We start from the raw sequence: 21653 nt of genomic DNA, 5'->3' as shown, positions 1-21653 counted from the left end.
ATTCCACACATGACCCGAAATGTGATATTATTTAGGTATTGAGAAGGATTCAGAAAGATTCAAAAATTTCAATTCATTTCGATCTTTTTCAATCCCACACTTGATCCGAAATGTCGGATTATTTAGGTATTGAGAAGGATTCAGAAAGATTAAAAATATCAATTCATTTGAATCTTTTTCAATTCCTCGGAAGTTCAGAAATTCTTTTATTATTTTGGGATTGAAAAATATTCATTTTATGTCAAAATGAAAACCTTGGGGTATAGAAAGTATTCGAAAGGATTGATTTCTCTTCATTTTCAATACTTTTCAATTCACTTTTTTAATCAGGGAAATTTTATATAAATGCTTAAATAAAAGGAGATATGAGTTTTGGTTTGATCTAATTTTATATATTTATATATAATTTTGTATAATTATATATAACTTTATAAAGTAATATATACAATAATTGTCATGACTAAAAAAAAAAATAATTCCACCGACTCATGGTCTTGAACCCGGGACCTGCTAGTCTGAAGTCTGAGGTGTTATCCACAGTGCTGTATTACCCTTGTGGAAATTTTTCTCTGCAGAAAGTGAAAATAATTCTTACAAATTGAAAATAACAGTTTTAAAAATCTTATTTTCTCTTAAAAACTCTGAAAAACTCGTAGAAAGTCAAAAAAAATTATATTAAGTCCTGAAAAGTTCAATATTCAGTCAAATTTGGCAATTCTTCGAGAAGAATTATTAAGACTTTTTAAGACTTGTAGCAAAAAATTTTCATATGGCAATACAAAATGTTTTTCAGAATAATTCAGAAAAATCTATTGAAATTAAGAATATTATTACAATTATTGGAAAACAAAATTTCTGGAAAAATTCGGAGAAATTTGAAAAATAGTAGATAATTTATTCAAATTTTTTTATATTACAATTAACATTAAATAATTTACTCATTTTAATAAATTAAGAAATTAAAAGGATAGGTAGGATATTAATGAAAAACTGTTTTAATTATCAAAATGATAAATATTTTATTTTGGTGTGCTAATGAATAATTCAATAATTTTAATGGTAGAAAAAAATAATAACAATCCGGTAAGTATTATTGATATTATCATGATTTTTAGTTAAAAGTAAGTAAAACTATACAATAATATAATGACATATTTAAGAATTTATAATTGTTATCAGTTATAACGAAGTGAAATAATAACATAATAAATTAAATATAATAATTTGACTTTACAGTAAGTGAAAATATACAGTTATACTAAACTAAATAATTTGTTGATAACCATTTCGCGTTATAAGTGTCAAAAAAGTTTTACATTTATAAATGGAAATAGTTATGAAGTAAAAAATTATCACAATAATCTGTATTGTACAATAACAGAACCATATTATTTGCATAAACTGTATTATAAAAGTACATCAAAATTTATATCACTGCATTATTATTTTACTCTTATAATATTAATATTGTACTACCAATTTCAAAATTTTTAACTGGCAAGATTTTAAATAATATGTAAGCAAAAAACGCGAACAACGATAATAATTATCTAAATGTAAATATAACAAGATGAGGAGAAAAATAATGTTTTTCATTGTTAGAAATGTTTAATGAAGCGGTATTCATAAAAATAATTTCTTTTTATTAATTTGGAGAACAATACTATTTTTATCAATCGCCATAACATCCGGGTGGTATGAAAATAACATAACTTTTTGTTTCTATGGACGTCAAAATACGTGGTTGTAATATCATGCTTGCTTCGCAATATTGGAATTTTTTAGTTATTAAACATTCTTCAACATTGTGAACAGTAACATTCTTGGACGAAAAAAAATATTTTTTTTGTTTTATTACCTCTTCAAAAAAGATGAAAATTTTCTTTTTAGTTTCATCAGTACCAAAATAACAAATATTTTTGATTATGCCTATCTTGCCATTTTTAAATAATACTGAAGAGTCATTTATTTTTTCACAAAAACGATAACTGTCTGATGTATATCGCTTACCGTTTAAAATAAATCTATTAAACGACTTACATTTAGCGGATTTATTCAAAAGTTTTTTCTCTTCTGGATTTAGTTCATAATCTTTTTCTTTTCCAATTAATATGCAGTTGTTCACTTTCAAAGAATTCTTCAAACGTCCGGTTAAATGTTTTTCACAAAATTTTAGAAAGTCATCGCTGACTTCTATTTTTTTTTTTAATAACGGTAATGATTTTTGGAATAAGTATCGTCTTGCGATTTGTACAGCGATATGATTTGGACTTTTTTGCATCTTCAGAACAAAGTGATTTTCATTTTCAAAAATGAACGTATTGTGGAACTGCAAAGGACCTAAATTCAATACACATCTTTTCATATGTAGCAATAAATGGATATTGTAAGTCATCACTTGTTTTCCGAAGTATTCTTGATATAATGCTACATATCTTACAATCAATGAACCAGCAATTTCAAGATCATTATATTCAATTATTTCTAATAATAGAATACATACTGCCTCTACTAGCAGAGCTAAATGCTCTAAATATTTTTGAGGAAGAATCCCTTTGAGACATAGTAAACAATAAAACAGTAGCCATGATCGCCATTCACTCGCCTTCCACATGTCTCTTTCGGTAATAGATCTTGGTGAGCGCGTTATACATGTAGGATGTTTAAAATCTTGAAGTTTAGTACTTATTACTTCGAGCTGATTAGGATTACCAATATAGTAATCTTTACCGAATGATGACAGCAGTATCTCGGTGTGCTGCTTTATTACTCCTAATAGAATGGCATGCATATAGTCTGGGGACATTCCGTCTGCAATGTTAAAATATTTTAAATTCATTAATGGAGATGGCCCCCTAACACCCATAACGTCTCGACCATATTCGTTTTGAGCAGCAAGTATCATGCATCTTTTTATTGACTCATCTGTCCTATCTGGTGGAGCAACTATTGATATAGGATATTTTCGGTTGTTATCAACGCGTTCTGTCGGATGTTCGCAGAATGTACATCCATGGGTACCGTTATATTGTTTCATATTCAAAACTTTGCACCTCGCTACTGAGTCAACTACAGCACACAAAGGAATAAACTTACTTGTTATTAATTGATCTCCTAATTTCCATTGTATACCTTCATCCGACAGTTTATTAGCTTGGTGAACAAATGGTTGTAGAAAAAGAAGCATACCTGGCTCTTTTTTATGAACCCATAAACCAGTCATAATAATATGTTTAGATTGAAGTTTTGGTGGTAATTCATTTATTTTAACATATATTGGCCAGATAGAAAGTTTACTAGATTTCGAAGGCTGACAACCATCAGTATTGAATGTGTATGTGAAATTATATTTATCTGCTAAAGGATGATTTATCGTAGATAATTTTTTATATATTTGTCCATCACTCATATTTCGTATGTCATTGTTGTACAAATTCTGTTGAACACCTTGGAATCTTTCCAATAATACTTCTTGCACTTCTGGGTTTTCTAAAATTTTTTTTAGCTGTTGAGAGACATCAAAAGTTAGAAAATATGAAATTCCTGGCGATTTCTCATTATTTCTACAAGTTTCACAAACTAGTTCTTCTTTATTCAACTTTTCTTGAGCTCCAAAATAATATAAACAATCTTCGCAAAATAAATGGTATGACAGAATTTCTTCATTTAATTCTAATATTTTAAATAATTTATGCTTTGAAGCAGGAACTACTTCATTTTTAAACAAAGTATTTATCATTGAGAGGATTGCAGTAATAGTCTTCCAAGTGAGGGATTCCTCAGCTCCTAATAGAAGAGTCATCATTAAGGCTTCTCCCCGCGTAATTGTCGTACAGTTGCACAGTGGTTGGTGATAATCATGATCATCATCACTTTCTGAACGATGATGCTGTAAAATAAGAACAATGAACAACTTATTTTTTTATTTTATAAATGTAAATAAACTAAGAAATCACAATACAAACTTCAACTACGAAAAATGATTGTTTATCATTATGATTGTTATTAACACTATTTTTAATATAATTATAACTTTATAAGTCTAGTTATTGCCGTATGTTATTATAATTCAAAGCATTAAGACTTGGTTGCATAAGTTTGGAAATGAGTAAGAATAATCAATAAAAAAATATAAATTAATCTTCCAATGACATACATGCATATATATTAGAATGCTTAAAAAAAATTTGATATTTTTTATTCTATCAGCTGTTGCGAAGAAATTTTCTATAAATCGAAACAATAATCCTGTCAAAAAGACGATTTTTTATTGGACGACTCATGATGCGAAGCACGTGCTTTACGATCGAAAAATTTTTTTCGCCTCACTTCGGCAACTATTTCAATTATTATACCCTTGTTAGTTCACGGAATTAAAAATTATGAGAAACGTTTTTGATTGGGTAGAAAAAGAGAAAAAATATTCAGTCAAATCTAAAGGGGTTGGGTTCAAAAGTGGTCGATTTGGCGTTTAATTCCACCTATATTTAAGAAGAAAAGTTATTTTCAACATTCGTAATCCTTAAAATGGTCAATTGATAAGATCTAAAAAAGTTATTTCAAAATATCTTCATAAATACACATTTTATAAAAAAATGAATGAGAACTTTTTTGTCAAGAATTCAATTTCCTACAAAATTGCTTCTATGATATTCTCTTTTAATCTGCATATTTCATGAGATATTAAAAAAAACCGCGATTGCATCGAAAAATGAACTTTAATCGTTCTGAGGCACGTGTTCTTTTTACTTAAAATGGAAAAACCAAATTCCCCACGTATTTTTTCACTAAAGAGAAGCTTTTTATGTGGCATTTGAGAAAATTAACTTTTTTAGGACCTCCTTAACATATATTAGACCGATTGCGGGGTTGCCACAAAGTGATGATTTCAAAATTTCCTGATATTTCCTGGTTATCTAGTAAAGTTTTTCACATTTTTCCTTAATTCAGAAATTTTATTCGTATTATTAAGTTATTCAAAGTTTTTATTATATTTTCATTGTTAATTATTAAATTTAATGACCAAATCATGCGAGAAAGCAAAAAAAAGTCAATAAATCAAATTAACATGGCCTACCTTCGATAATTCGATGTTAAAAATATCTAAGTTACAAAATTTAAGAAAAAAATTTGTAGTTAAAATAATTTTTAACAGGCTGTATCTCGAAGGAAAAAGGTCGTACAGCCAAAAAAAAAATATATATTGTAGCTTCAAGTGTCTAGTCTTCTGGGTATCAGGCGTTTTGAGCACCTGAAAAAATATCCCCGAAAAAATATCTCCGGACAAAATATCCCCATGAAAAGAAACCAAAAATAGTGAAAGTGGCAACTGTTACATAATAATATTGGGGGATATTTTGTCCCCATAGATATCCCCATGAAAAGAAAGCAAAAATAGTGAAAAAAGCCAAAAAAACTGACACAAAACTGGGGATATTTTATCCAGAGATATTTTGTCGGGGATATTTTGTCAGGTGCTCAAAACGCATGGAACCGTCTTCTGATCGAGTCTTAAAACTTTTTTATCATGCACGGTTTTTGAGTGATCGGAAATCAATTATAATCATAAAAAAAAATCATTGAAGCTTGTAGATCATTTTTGAGAATAGCAAAAATTTGAAAATTTTTTTCTAAGTGTTTCCTTACGATAACTCCAGGACAGTGTATAATAAAAAAAATCTAAAACTAGATCAGAAAATTAAACATTTAAAGCTACAATTGGCCTTCTTTGTTTTTGTTACCATTTCCCTTCGATTAACAGCTTGTTGAAAATCACTTAACGATTTGTATTTTTTGAATGCCTCTTAATTTTGTGACTAGTGTATTATTAAAAAATTTTCAAATTTTTAACTGTCGCAAAAAAATCCCCAGATACTCTTCGTAATTCCCAGACATTTAGTAGGAAATAAAATTTTCCACAAAAAAAAATTTATGACATTTTGTGATAGAGTTTGATAATTTCGCTGGAAAAGTAAAAAGTTCTCAAAATTTACTATAAATTTGACTTCATGCTCAAATTACTTTTGAATAGATAGAATTATCAAAAAATCATGAGACCTTTTTGTAGAGCGTTAAATTCCCTACAAAATGTGTCCTGGCCTGATGTGTACAATATGCCGTTACCCGAGTATAAAATTCCAAACTTGAAATTTGTTTTTCTCATATTATTAAAACGGAAAATAGAAGATCGCAATTAAAGAGTACTTAATATCAATAATAAGGACTTAAATTTTAGCAGGCGTCTTCTTTTATGCTACTGAAACTTTTATTTGTATGTCCTTAAAAAAAACGATAGTCGATTTGATTGGGTTGATCTAATGTATATGTCCGCGCGGTCTCACCGCCATTCGTTCGTCGCGCCGACATGTATTTAATATTGCGGTGTTGCCAAATAATATAACTATGATTTTCAAAAATTCAAGCCATGCAATCTTATAGGGCCAGACAATTCTAATATTTTTAGAATTTTTTTTACTATACTACCAATTTAGTTTTAAATAGAAATATTTAGGTACACGAAAAGAATTTTTCGATAAAAATTACTCTGTAATTTCGCGTAATCCTGGCCCGTTGCAAAAAATTGGTATTTTTTGTTTTAAATTTAATATTTTTTGTTTAAATATTAACGTTGCTAGACTATGTTTTACTCTTCTACTGAATAATTTTTTAAAAGTTTTATATTTAATCGATTATTGTGAATATCTCATCTTAATCTATTAATTTTTACTCTAATCGATTAATTTCTACTCCCCAATATACTCCCCATTTTTTTAAACCCATTAGCTTTTTGATGAAAAACTGCTTCAATTAAATGTCTTTTATTTTGCTCGCGACAACTTACATGTTACGCACACAAACGTAGGCTTCGAAAAAAAGACGATCTCTGTATTTCTCTATAGCTTAATATTTATTTTAAAATTAAAAAAAAAATTTGTATCCTTTCTTTTTCAACACAATAAGAGTAATTTTTTTTCTTTATTCTTTTTCAAAATATTTATTTTAAGTCATATTCTGAGGTAATTAGATGGTAGTTAGATTTTTGATGGGAAATTCAGCCTATTATTTGTAATTTTTATTATAATTCAATCTAAATTTTATAAATTGAATCATCAACTTTTTATCATAACTTTATCATAATTTTTATCATTAAATTCTTTCCGTGTAAGAGATGAATTTAATGAGCTGGAAATGAGCCGTTAGTTGTAACTGGCAACAGTGATCGGAAAATCCGAACAAATTCAACGCCCGAGCTTACTCGTGTCAACAGCAAATCACCGCGTTTCTCAGGTTTTCCAATAAAAAAAAATTATTTTTTTAATACTTAAAATATCGGAAAAATAAATATCATTTATTCATTAGATACTAGAAAGTATAGTAGAAAAACTCATAAAATTTCGAAAGACTAAGAAATTTCTTTTCTTTTTAAATAATCTTTAATAAAAATAGTGGCGCTGCGCTCGTAGCACGACGGACGAAGAAATATACATCGCGTGCCAAAAGGTAAAAGGGCGCATTGCTACAGGTTATAAGGGATCCATGCTAAAAGGGCGCATAAACGATTTTTTTTGCCATTAGTTTTAAAATCTTTGGAAACACAAAGATTTGTAAAAAAAAAAAATTTAGGCATCCTTAAACTACAAGGGCGTATTTCGACATACGCCCTTTTAGCTTTTAGTAAAGTAGTGCCTAAAGCTAAAAGGGCGCATAAAAAAAATTCGAGTTTGAATTGACTAACAGTTTCACAAGACGACCCAGGTAGAAAATTGTCTTAGTCGGACAAGTTTGAAACTTCAAAATAGCTTTATTTTAGCTTAACATCTAAGTCTTGTCTTGTAAGCTTAATTCTAGGTTGTTATTAGGATGAATTCTATGACAAGTCTTTAGAGTGTAACTAACCTTCAAATATACCTTGCTGTTAGCTCTTTTTCCACGCGTATGATAAGATTTGTTCTAAGCTTGGATTCTAAACTTAAAACTACCTTATCTGCTAACATTACTCCAAGCGTACATTGAAAACTAAAGTTTGAGGTTAATTAGGAGTTTGTGTTATTGTTTACAAGTAATAAATAAGTTCAATTTTATTTGCAACATATATAAAGAAAAATATTTACTAAGCAAGTAAGTTTTGATTTTTTTTAATTTATTGAATCACCAGTTTTTAATGTTCATAATAAAAAAATTTGAATTTTTAAGAACGTCCTTACTCTCTTAAGTTAAATCAGTAAAAATGTTACTGATTTTTTCAGTGGTTACAAAATTTACTGAAAAATCAGTAGCTTTGAAACTTTGAATAAATTTACTGACTAATAAGTAATTGACTGACTAATAATGAATTTAGCTTCACGGCAGTAAAGAGTGCCATCTACTTGGAAGCTTGTTTGTTAGGCAGAGGTTGATTGCAAGTTATAATCAAAGTTTATTATTTATATTGCACTATTATTAGGGTAAGTTTAAAATATTTTAACAAACAAAAGTTAATTTATAATTTATATACTAATAAAACTTATATATTTTTCTCTATTGAATGTGACTAGAATAATTCTGAAATGTATTTGTAGTTGATTTACATCTAAGGTAATGCGTAACCTCAAATCGTCTTATTAATTATTTTATGTTTTGAAATAAATATTATTATTATTTTCAGATAAATGTTTATACGGTGAAGTCAAAACCACTAGGGAAAATATATATAACACTACACATTTAATGCCCAATATCTGATGTTTGTTTACAAAAAAAAAAAATAATAAAAAATTTTTCTCTGTAAACATGTTTTCAAGCTTAAATTACCAAATCTATTCTAGCTAAGAATAAGATATACTTTTAACCTTATAGTAAGCTAAATTGTCACTGTTTATGCAAGCTAAAACTGCAAGCTTTATGTTAGCGATACAAAGCGTTACCAACTAACCTTGTGTTAACCATAGTTTGTTAGCTAATTTTAGGCTACCATTTTATATAGTGGAAACCTAAAACATGCAAACCTCTCAATAAGACAATTTATAGATAAATTGAGAAAAATATAGATAGCCCGAACTGGGAATCGAACCCAGACCAATTCGGTAACGCGCCGAGTGCTCTACCAGTTGAGCTATCCGGCCCTATACTATATTCCGTTCAATTTGATCTATAACTTATTGAGCCACACCGTCCTTCTTACGGTAATACACCATTTTTTAGACATTTAAAAAAAAAAAACGGGGATATGAAATTTAAAAAATCGAAAAAAAATAGATCCCATCATTGTCCCATTATGAGCATAGCTGAAAAAGTTGTAGAATAGGTGACAGTTTACTGTAAAAAATGATGAGGAAAATCGATCAGTACGTGTTTTTTGTAAATCGACAATTTGTACTTATAAGTTAGAATTTCAAAAGAAGCGTAGTTAAAAAAAATTTTTTGATATTTTTTACTGAAAAGATGTCTAAAAACAAACTTTTTCTGTCTCTTTAAAATTTTATTAAAACCACTTTTCGCGACGTTATAGGCATTTGAAAAAAAAATCTCTATATTTTTCAAAATTCGATATCTCGAAAACGGTTGGAGGAAAAAATTTGAAAAAAATCATAAAGGCCTCTTTTAAACTATACTACAATATAAAAAAGTTTCAAAAAAATCCGAGATGCAAAGGCTAAATGGTGTCTGATTTGGCGTGGAACGCCTCACATACAAATCCAAGTTTTTCTGATACGTTGAACAATTTTTCAAATTATTATTTTTAGATACTCAGACGAGTTAAGAGTTTTTTCTTTTCCTACTATAGGCGTAACTCACAATTATTATGTGAAAAAATATTGAAATTTATTTATTTAACCACAAGTTATTCAATACTAATTTTTTAAGCAATTGACGTGAATAAGTCAGTCTGTTTCATAATTATTTCTTTGAAGGCCTGATTAAAAGTTTTTATATCTAGTTTGTGAATCTAAATTTTATTGTTTTATAATAGAAGACGAGTTTGTAGACTTATGACGTATGAAAGTGTGACTTCTACATAACAACGTGATAAATAAAATATTTTAATTTCCGAAGCCAAAAAAAAAAACTAATCTCACATTCAATAAGAAAATCAATTTCTTATTGAAGCATATAATACTTGAAAAAAGACATTTGAAAAATTTTAAATCGATTTTGAAGGTCACACTCTAAATTAATAAAATTCAAAAGCATTTTTGTATATACATAATAGGGTGCTTCGTTTCCGGTGAAAGTATTTTTTTCGTTGCTCATCAAGCAAAATATTGTTTTTTATGCTGAAACAAAAATTCCTGCCAAGTCTGAGCTCTTAATCCCAGTCCTAAGTACTTCCCATTTGATTTCAAAGATTTCCCATGTAAAATACACGTAAATTAAATTACTTTTTTTTTAACTTTTTAATACTCAGCTGCGTTTTATGATATCGACGCGGTTTTGGTCACAAATTGTAGGGCATTTGGTGTTCTTCAAAAGTGCTCGAAGTTACTTAGCTGTAATTCCAGCTGTTTCACTTGTGTCCGTTCGGAATTCATTTTTCCTATGAAATTGACCTTTATTGGATTGGAGAACATAAACTAATGGAAGTACACTGAAAATGTTAATAGAAATTTTATAGGAAATTTTATTCCCTTAAAAAAAAAAAGTCCTATGAGTCAAGTCGCTAAAGTTCATAATTTGCGAGTTATAGTAATTTTAATAATTTGAAAAATATAATATCAAAAAAAATGACGTGTATTTTAAATGGGAAATCTTTGAAATCAAATGGAAAGTACTTAGGATTGGAATTAAGAGCTCAAACTTGGCAGGAATTCTTGTTTCAGCATAAAATAGTATATTACACACCTAGGGAAGTAAAGTAAGAAATGTCTCAGATCACATGTAATTGTTGGCCGAGGCGAAGCCGAGGTCAACAAACATGTGATCTGAGGCTTTCTTATTTACTTCCCGAGGAGTGTATACTATTTTTCTCCTCGACGGAGGCGGAAAGCGGCAACTTCGTTTTGCACAGCGGGACGAAAGTTGACGCTTTCCGCCCGGAGGTGAGAAAAACAACATTTTGCTTGATGAGCAACGAAAAAAATACTTTCACCGGAAACGAAGCACCCTAATACATATTTTTAAAAAGTAAAGCAAGAATGTCTATTTTTTGAAAAACTTTCTTATGCTGAGAGTAGAAAAAAATATGATGATATAAATTGAAGAAAAATACACAGATGTCAGTTGAGTTCTTGACAACTTATTGCTGTTATCCGTCAAAATAAATTCCATTTTTCTAAACAGCCTGATAAAGAAATTAGGAAAGAGCTATTTTTGTGACAGACACTTGAAATCTCCCTGATTAAACAAAATGATTAAAAATGATTTCACACGTTAAATGTCCATAAGAGACAGGATTAGAAATGATTTGAAGGATTAAAAAGTATTTAAAATGATTAAAAAACAAATCATTTTAAATCATTTTGTTTAATCAGGGCTACGACATTTAGCGCCTATAGCCGGCAGCTAAAAATATTAGATAAGATACAGCTGGTAAAAAAGATACCTAATCGATCTAATTGTGGCGTCATCAACGGATCAAAAAATATTTTTTGGTTACATGTGCGATAGCAAACGATCAAAAAATATCGAAGTAAGTCGACGAGCCTTCTTGTGACGAAATTTATCATCATATTAATTGATACACTTACCGACTTCTCTCTCATTTTCAACAAATACTCAAAACAATCTTACCAAATGAATAAATGCGGGTTATTACCTGCCATTTATAGGCACTAAATGTAGTACATTTCAAATATCTGTCACAAAAAGTAATGTATTTATCTAGTACAATCGAGTCTAAGACGCTCGTGTGTTGGCACCCTCGCCTACGGCTCGGGCACCAATCTTCGCACCTCGCGTCTTAAACACGATTGTACTCTATAGATAAACTACTATTTTATATTATCTATAGACTATTGAGAAATTGCTATTCCTGTGAAAAAAGTTTATTTTAAAATCTTATGAAATTTCATAAAATTCTATCAGCAGTAATTATTTATAAAATGAACAAAAAAAAGAAACTAAAAATTACAATCAAATTCTACTTATGATCTAATGATCCACTAAACAAGTTTGGGAATCTTATTTTTGGGCGAACGAAACAATTTTTTCTTTTAGTAGATTGCTTACAGAAATTTGGCTATTGCATTTGTCCTTGTGTCGAAATTTCTGAAGACATTTGCTACAATCTATCATAACTCGTTGCGTAGGTTCCAAAAATAGTATTAGTTCAAAAATTTATCCATGTGTTAGGGTGTTTGAAAAAAAATAAAAAAATTTTTTTTTTGCTCTTACCAAAAAATCGTTACAAAAGATGAGTTCTCTAGCTCAACTCTAAGCAGTTGCTATTTTTATTTTATTTTGTCATCGAATTAACATTAAAAAATTGTTTGTTCATTAAAAGTTTAATAATTCGTATGCTACTGAATATTTCTCAAATTTGACATAGGTCTTTGAAGCTGATCCCTCAAGCTTTCCAAAACCCTATGATGATTCGTAATTATTATGAAACAAAACGCCAATAGAAGCTCTTTGAAAAGTATCAATTTTTTTTTTTTTTTCAAAAAGACATTTTCAATTTTTTTTTTTTTCAGCTTAATTAAATTAATTGCATGCAATACTTATTGACGCATCCTGAGGCATGTAAATTGATGTAATTAAGTTACAAAAAAACAATTTTAATTAATAATGTCTTTTTTGAATAAAAAAATATTTACTTTTCAAAAAGTTTCAATTGGCGTTTTCTTTATAATAATTATGACTTATCATAAGATTTTAGAAAACTTGTGGAATCAGCTTTGAAGACCTATGTAACATTTTGGAAATATTCAGTAGCTTACGAGTAATTAAACTTTTAATGAAAATAAAAAATTTTTAATGTTAATTGGATGGGAAATTAAATTTAAAATAGCAACCTCTTAGAGTCGAGCAAGAGAATTTATCTTTTTTAGAACGATTTTTTTCTCCGCAACCACTAATGTTTCAGGGGGTAAGAGCGAAAAAAAGAAAATTTCAATTTTTTTCGAATCACTCTAATACCCCGTGTAGAAAAAAAATTCTTGGAAATAAGGTTGAAAAAGTGTTGACTATTTTAAACTTCAAATCGTGACACAGTGACAAACGTTTTCTGAACCATTTTTAAACTTCTAAAAATAGGAAGAAAAAAAGATTGATATTTTCTGAGATATTAGTCAAATAAAAAATCAACATTTTCTAAGATTTGATTCATCATTGTATGGGAATTCAATGCTACGTAAACTTGAAAAATTAATATCTCAGAAAATATCAATCTGAGTGATTCGGTGCTGTTGCGTAAATTTCAAATGTTCGCGCCAGAACATTTGATAACTCGACGCTCTACTATACCAGAGGTGCTGCTATCGACGCGCCCTCTGATACTCGGAATTTCAACTCGATAGCCAGCTACGCGGCAACTGGCATTACTCTACAACACTTGTGATAGAACACCACGTGCTACCAGTTTTTATTGTAATTCAATTACATCGTGTTAATTACTCTACACTATCAAGTACATCATTCTAATTGTAACTCGCTGATACACCATGTATTTGTTATCATCTATATTCTTCAATTATATCCGGTTTTTCATATATAAACTCTGTGCTCATTGCTGTGGTGACCGCGTGTTAAACTAACGTGCGGGCTATACTCATTCACATACTCGCCATCACGTGACTTTGCAGCCACAAATAATTATTGCAATTTACAATTTACTTTATTACTCATTGCTTAATTATTTACTCGTACTCGATGTCAACTGGTATGACTGACGTCATCATTCAGTCATCCAGTAATCTTAATCTCAAAAATCAATATCAAATATTATTTGTGACTGCAAAGTAATTATTATACGTTCAGTCTCGGCTCGCTAAGCATCTATTAAGTTCATACTCGGCTCTTACTCGTTCTCAATGTCGCGTATCAAAATTAATTGTGACAACATGTATACTCGAACTATTGATGATATTTGTAAATCATTAATTGTTAATAATTTACTCTTTATTGCGCTCTTTTGTATAAATTAATTCACGTGTATGGTGCCGTGTAAATTTATAAACTCGTATTCATTAAACTCAACAAACTCGATCTTCAACTACGCTCTATATGTATATAATAATGTTCATGTGTACGGTGCCATGCAATTTATATAAAACTCAATTAAACTCAAATGCAATCGAATAATGTTCAATAAGTGCTCTAATATAAACTCGTGATCGACTCTTGTACTCTACGCTATTATCTGTGATTTATTTTTATTAAATATGGACAATACACCAAATCAGTGACTTCTTATTTCTTTCACCATCCCGATCCAGCAAATAAATATTTAATGTAGTTTTTAAGTTAATATTTTACATTATGGTCCTTCGAGCCGGATCGGATGGTGGAAACCGCGTAAAAGTGATCACAGACTAAACTCGTGCTCCCATACTCTATAAACTCTAATCTTATAATCAATTCACCGTATTCTCCAATTATGATGGAAAGAAATCGACAGGGGAGGGAGTTTCTAAGACGGACGCTCCAACTCCCACTCACTCCAAGCATCGTCGTCCACGAGACAAAGTGCTCCTGCTCAAACTCAATAAGACTTTGCGCTTCCGCACGACACTCAAGCACTCGACACGCACTCGCACTCGCCTACTACAAACTCACCGCACTCAAACAACACTCTTGCCCACACTCAAGCTCAACATACTCATGATCGCAGCACTCGTACTCATCACTCGCCCACTCAGAACTCAACAACTGGTTGTACTCAAACTCATCATTACGCTACGTTACTAGCGACTTGTCAAGTCTACGTAGTGACCAAGTTAAGTACTCATCCAATACGCATTCTCTTGGATACCGGTTCTGAGATATCCTTTGTTTCAGATTCATTGATAAGAATGCTCAATATTTCTCGTGCTCGATCACACCTTACCATCCTAGGGATCGGTGCAGCCAAGGCTGGCCATACCAGAGGGTGTGCAACTCTCACTCTGTGCTCATGCCACTCGAATCAATCACTCACGATCAAGGCACATATTCTCAGTGGTTTAACTGCTCAATTACCATCCGACCAAGTCCTAGATACTGACTTGGCACAGTACTAGCATCTCACGCTCGCAGATCCAGAGTTTGGAACCCCAGGTCCAACGGATGTCATCCTTGGAGCTGATTACTACGGCCAGGTCATCACTGGCGAGATCATCAAGTGCAAATCTCCTGGATTACTCGCTCAAAACACTATCTTTGGCTGGATTATCATTGGTCCAGTCCAAGCTCGGCTCACCAAACCGCTGAGAATTCATCATGCTATCTCCAATCATCATGATCAAGATCTTCAAGACTTATTAACTCGGTTCTGGCTCCAAGAAGAGGTCAGTCCAACTCAACTACGCTCATTAACTCCCGAAGAAGAGGCTTGTGAAGCTCACTTCCGGGACACTCACACTCGAGACAGTTCTGGCAGATACATCGTCAGACTGCCATTGATATCAGACCCGCAACAACTGGGGAACTCATACACAGCAGCTCGTCGCTGCTTACAACATCTCATGCGACGGCTTGATCATGATGCTCGGCTCAAAACACTCTACATGAATTTCATGGCAGAATGTCTCGAACTCAAGCATATGGTGCCTGCGGCATCATCTACATCATCAATTCAATACTTCCTACCCCATCATGGGGTACTGAAAGAAGACAACAACAACTTCAAGATCCGTGTGGTCTTCAACGGCTCAAAACCAACCAGTTCAGGACTCTCACTCAACGACATCATGCATACCGGGCCAAAATTACTCGTTAACATCTTCGACGTACTCATCAGCTCGCGACAACACCGGTTCATCTTCATCACAGATGTTACCAAAATGTATCGACAGATTTTGGTTCACGAAAAGGACCAAGGTCTGCAACAAATACTCTGGTTTGATAAGGAAGGAAACACCACCCCCTTCAAACTTACTACAGTTACTTATGGGACGAAATCAGCTCCACTTCTTGCTGTTCGAGCCCTGCTCCAATTGGTCGAAGATGACGGACATAGATTCCCACTCGCAATCGATCCACTCACTAAAGGTCGGTATGTCGACGACATTTCCGGAGGCGCAGATGATCTCGAGTCACTGCAAGCAGTTGCAGATGATATCGAGGGTCTGTGCAAGGCGGGCGGATTCCCACTCGCCAAATAGGCAAGCAATCATCGCAAACTACTTCAGCTCAATCGTGCGGAAGCGATTACAAAATACAAAATAGAGGATCCAGAAGTCAGCACCAAAATTCTTGGGATGTACTGGTCTTCAAACAAGGATCAATTCTCTGTCAAACACTCGCCACCATGCTCAACTCAACCGTGCACAAAACGTGCAATTCTATCAGAGATTGCTCAGATCTTTGATCCACTGGGATTCCTATCACCACTCATAATTCAAGCCAAAATGTTCATGCAGGAACTTTGGCTTGTAAAACTCGGCTGGGACACTCCATTGTCTGCAGAATTACGACAGAAATGGACTTCATTCAAAACTCAACTCGATATGATTCATATCATCAAGATTCCCAGATGGATCCACTCGTCCACGAACTCGGCTCTAGAAATCCATGGATTCTCCGATGCCTCGCAATTGGCGATGGCTGCGGCAGTATTTATCAAGGTCCTACCGACAACTCGAACTCAGAGGGCAAAGGTTACGCTGCTTTGCTCTAAAACCAAGGTGGCACCGTTGAAACCCCTAACGATTCCACGCTTGGAACTCACTACGGCTCACATGTTGGCAAAACTCGTCAAACACTGCCAGACTACACTCAACTACTCGCATGTGCCAACATATCTTTGGACCGATTCATCAATCACGCTCACGTGGATACACTCGCACCCGTCTCGCTGGAAAGACTTTGTCAGGTATAAGGTGTCATTTATTCAAGAACTAATTCCAGATGGCCACTGGAAGTTTGTCCCTGGCACTGACAATCCAGCAGATTGTGCAACTCGAGGCTTGACAACCAGTCAGCTTAAAACTCATCAACTATGGTGGTCTGGCCCATCATGGTTGCTCGAAGACTCGCCGTCCTGGCCAACCAGTCCTATTCATAAAGATGCAGATACTCACCTGGAAGAACGTCCAGTCAAATCAGTCTATGTTTCGGCTCAACCACTCAACTCGTCTTGGACGCTAATGGAACGTCCAATCCCACTATTGCGTATGCTCAGAGTTACAGCAATTTGTGGGAGGGTACGCGATATAATCAAACGCATACCACACTCGACTCTCGCTCGTCCACTCACATCAACTGAAATCAACCGCGCACTCCAGTTCTGCATCAAGGAAACTCAACGTATTCATTTCTACTCTGAACTCCAATTACTCGAAAAACAGGCATCATGGCCAAAGGATCACCCATTTGCTCGGTTGGTGGCTTATCAAGACACCGATGGCATCATCCGAGTAGGGGGGAGATTGGAAAATGCTCCAAACTCAGATCAACAGAAGCATCCTGCAATGCTACCTCGTGATGCTGCTCTAACTCGACTCGTCATCTCTGATGCCCATCAGCGTACCATGCATGGTGGTACTCAACTCACACTCGCTCATACTCGACTCCGATACTGGATCATTGGTGGACGTCAACCAGTACGTTCACACATACTCAAATGTCTCGTCTGTGCTCGTCATCGAGGTGTTCGGGCTCAGCAATTAATGGGACAACTCCCAACTCAACGTGTCACCCCAGCGCCACCATTCTCTCACACTGGAGTTGATTACGCTGGTCCAGTATCAATAAAATCATGGAAAGGTCGAGGATCCAGGATATACAAGGGCTGGATCTGTGTGTTTGTCTGTCTGACCACATCAGCAGTTCACGTCGACCTTGTCAGCGACTACTCATCATCAGGTTTTATAGCAGCTCTCCGACGGTTTATCCACCGTCGAGGGATATGTACAGCACTCTACAGCGACTGTGGAACGACATTCCAAGGCGCGTACTCGGAACTCAAGCGGCTCTTCACTCAAGGCACTCAAGAATCTCATGCTCTACTCGATTGGGCCACTGTGCATCAAATCACATGGCATTTCAATCCTCCTGCTGCTCCCCATATGGGTGGTAAATGGGAAGCCGCAGTGAAATCGGTAAAACATCACCTGACTCGCACACTCGGAGAATCAGCCTTCACGTTTGAAGAACTTACGACTCTTTTAACACAAGTGGAGGGGATTTTGAACTCGAGACCATTGGAGGCTCTATCCGACGATCCTCAGGATCCTTCATCGCTCACTCCAGGTCATTTTCTCATTGGGAGACCAATCGTTGCAATCCCTGAACCTTCACTCATGGATACAGAAGTATCAAGACTCTCTCGCTGGCAGTTCATTCAGCAACGTGTCCAGCATTTTTGGAATCACTGGTCCACCAGTTACATTCAACGTCATCTGGCTCGAACCAAGTGGCATCATGCTCGCAATGACATCAAACTCGGCTCACTAGTCCTTCTCACTGATGAACGAACTCCACCAACTCGATGGCCACTCGCGAAAGTGACTGCACTCCATCCAGGGAAGGACAACCTCACTCGAGTGGTAACCATTCAAACAGCCACTGGTACTCTCACTCGTCCAATTGCCAAGCTCGCACTCTTACCACTTGCTCCAGAACCAGATGCCTAACTCAATGGCAATCTACTCACCAATCATCAGGTACTCAAGATCATAATCAGCAACTCTGTTCCTGATGGCGGGCGGAATGTTGCGTAAATTTCAAATGTTCGCGCCAGAACATTTGATAACTCGACGCTCTACTATACCAGAGGTGCTGCTATCGACGCGCCCTCTGATACTCGGAATTTCAACTCGATAGCCAGCTACGCGGCAACTGGCATTACTCTACAACACTTGTGATAGAACACCACGTGCTACCAGTTTTTATTGTAATTCAATTACATCGTGTTAATTACTCTACACTATCAAGTACATCATTCTAATTGTAACTCGCTGATACACCATGTATTTATTATCATCTATATTCTTCAATTATATCCGGTTTTTCATATATAAACTCTGTGCTCATTGCTGTGGTGACCGCGTGTTAAACTAACGTGCGGGCTATACTCATTCACATACTCGCCATCACGTGACTTTGCAGCCACAAATAATTATTGCAATTTACAATTTACTTTATTACTCATTGCTTAATTATTTACTCGTACTCGATGTCAACTGGTATGACTGACGTCATCATTCAGTCATCCAGTAATCTTAATCTCAAAAATCAATATCAAATATTATTTGTGACTGCAAAGTAATTATTATACGTTCAGTCTCGGCTCGCTAAGCATCTATTAAGTTCATACTCGGCTCTTACTCGTTCTCAATGTCGCGTATCAAAATTAATTGTGACAACATGTATACTCGAACTATTGATGATATTTGTAAATCATTAATTGTTAATAATTTACTCTTTATTGCGCTCTTTTGTATAAATTAATTCACGTGTATGGTGCCGTGTAAATTTATAAACTCGTATTCATTAAACTCAACAAACTCGATCTTCAACTACGCTCTATATGTATATAATAATGTTCATGTGTACGGTGCCATGCAATTTATATAAAACTCAATTAAACTCAAATGCAATCGAATAATGTTCAATAAGTGCTCTAATATAAACTCGTGATCGACTCTTGTACTCTACGCTATTATCTGTGATTTATTTTTATTAAATATGGACAATACACCAAATCAGTGACTTCTTATTTCTTTCACCATCCCGATCCAGCAAATAAATATTTAATGTAGTTTTTAAGTTAATATTTTACAGGTGCTAAGGACCTTTTTTGTAGGAAATTAAATTTCCTATAAAATTGTTATTTGCATTTTTTCTGTAGGTCTTGTTGTTTATGAGATAATGAGAGAAAAAACAAGAATTCAATGAGAAAATTTGGTTTAGCGGTCCATACTACCCCACCCGTATGAGTTACAACTTCGCGACAATGGGCACTTTTATAGAGCATTTAAGGGGTTACATGGGTTTCACGACTTCAAAAAATCGATTTTTTTTTATTGTCTTATTAAATTCTACAACATCTCTAGAATATTGTCCTAAAGTTTCAAGTCGATCCGAGTAATAGTTACGGAGATACAGTCTTAACAAATTGCGCGCTCGAGGATAGCTGGGATAGCTTTTATTTTCACTCAAAACTTTAAACGTGTTTTACTCAAAACTGTGTTTTTAAAGTCGGTTGTCAAGATTTCTCGAGAACTACTCAACCGATCTTGATGAAATTTTACACAGGTCTCCGAGATACAATTTACTCGTGCTTGGACGAAGGATTTTTTTTTTTCAATTACAACTATTTTAAAAAAAACAAAATGTCAAGGAAATTTGACCGAAATTTTCATTTTTTCGTAAAAACCTCTGCCGAAAATCCAATTTTCATTTTTTTTTTTCCTTCGTTCAAGTTCTAGTTTAAAGTCTTAAATAAAACACCAATTTTTTTTTTTTCAGAAAAATTGAAGGCCAACAAGCAAATTTAATTATACGGATAAAATAAAATCAATACATGAAACTTGTTTCTTATTCTATTGATTCCACAGGAAGCATCCTGTTGCTTCCAAGGGATTTTTCCTGTTGCTGTAACATGAAAATCCTGTCGCTGCAACAGGATTTTGTCCTGTGGCCCCCAAAAGACTGCGTCCTGTTGCAGCACCTATTTTTTTCCGTGTATCTAAAGCATTATAAAATGTAGAATCCTATGAAATAAATATTTTACAAAATTTTAGAAAGTTATACTAAATCATATAAATTTTGTAGTAACCTGGGAAAAAATGATCAGACCTGACCATGCCTGTTCATGTATGATCAGGCCTGAAATTAGACATGATCAAGCCTGATCATACTTGTCCATGCCTGTTCATATCTATTCAATTCTGAAGCGTTAAATACGCTCAAGCCTGATCATACCTGAAGATTCATGCCTGTTCTTATCTGATCAGATCTGATCATATTTTCCCGGGAATGCAGAAAATTCGAATGCAGTATTGCATTGTATTCATACTACATTTTAATTTTGTACACTTTATTGATGTATAATTTTATGGAATTTCATGACATCTTGTTTGTACGAGTTTGATAAAACACGAAAGATACTCATTCTAACAGTTAAATTTTATTATTCCGACAAAGATATTTGAGTAAAAAGAGTCGAATTTTTCAAATTAAATATGTGGTTGCTAAGTAGTTGCGTACAAATTGAAGCTGTTCTTATTTTTTAGTAATAAAAAAAAAAATCTACTTTGCAGACTGAGCCATCCACGTCCGGTAAAAATTTAATGCGGCAGAAAACTCCATCAGTACAAAATAACGTGGTAAGCTTCATATGTGTTTTCTTATCATTCAAAACTTACTATAATACTAATCTTACTATAACACATTGCTTAAATTGTTAATTGACTTTTCTTTTCAGGATTTAAATGTAACCCAAGAAGAACGATTGATATCCGAACTTAGAGAAAAATGTCGGCAGCAGGAGATAGAAACAAAAAAATGGAAACAGCAGACTTTATTGGCCCGAACCTCTCTTGAGAAGCGTCAACAAACACAGAAACAACCCTCACAACAACCTTTACAACAAC

At 33.4% G+C, this 21653-nt stretch overlaps 1 protein-coding gene across 3 annotated transcripts in view; it reads right to left on the bottom strand.

Annotated features, from left to right (window-relative positions):
* Positions 1-21653, bottom strand: part of LOC130664985 (plasmepsin X-like) — a 55269-nt gene that overhangs the window by 11716 nt on the left and 21900 nt on the right. The window contains exon 2 of one of the 3 annotated variants that reach the window (XM_057465211.1): positions 1365-3889. The exons of 1 other annotated variant lie outside the window; for it this stretch is intronic. In XM_057465211.1, the coding sequence (XP_057321194.1) occupies positions 1673-3889 (2217 nt within the window). In that variant the 3' untranslated portion in view covers positions 1365-1672. Of the gene's footprint in view, positions 1-1364; positions 3890-21653 lie in introns of those variants that run through there. One more of the 3 variants, XM_057465210.1, reaches the window with a different exon arrangement.

Source organism: Microplitis mediator, chromosome 3, assembly GCF_029852145.1.
Source record: "Microplitis mediator isolate UGA2020A chromosome 3, iyMicMedi2.1, whole genome shotgun sequence".
In the NCBI taxonomy this organism is placed as follows: Eukaryota; Metazoa; Arthropoda; class Insecta; order Hymenoptera; family Braconidae; genus Microplitis; species Microplitis mediator.
Note: the sequence above shows the minus strand (reverse complement) of the source record. Positions and strands in the feature narration are given on the sequence as shown.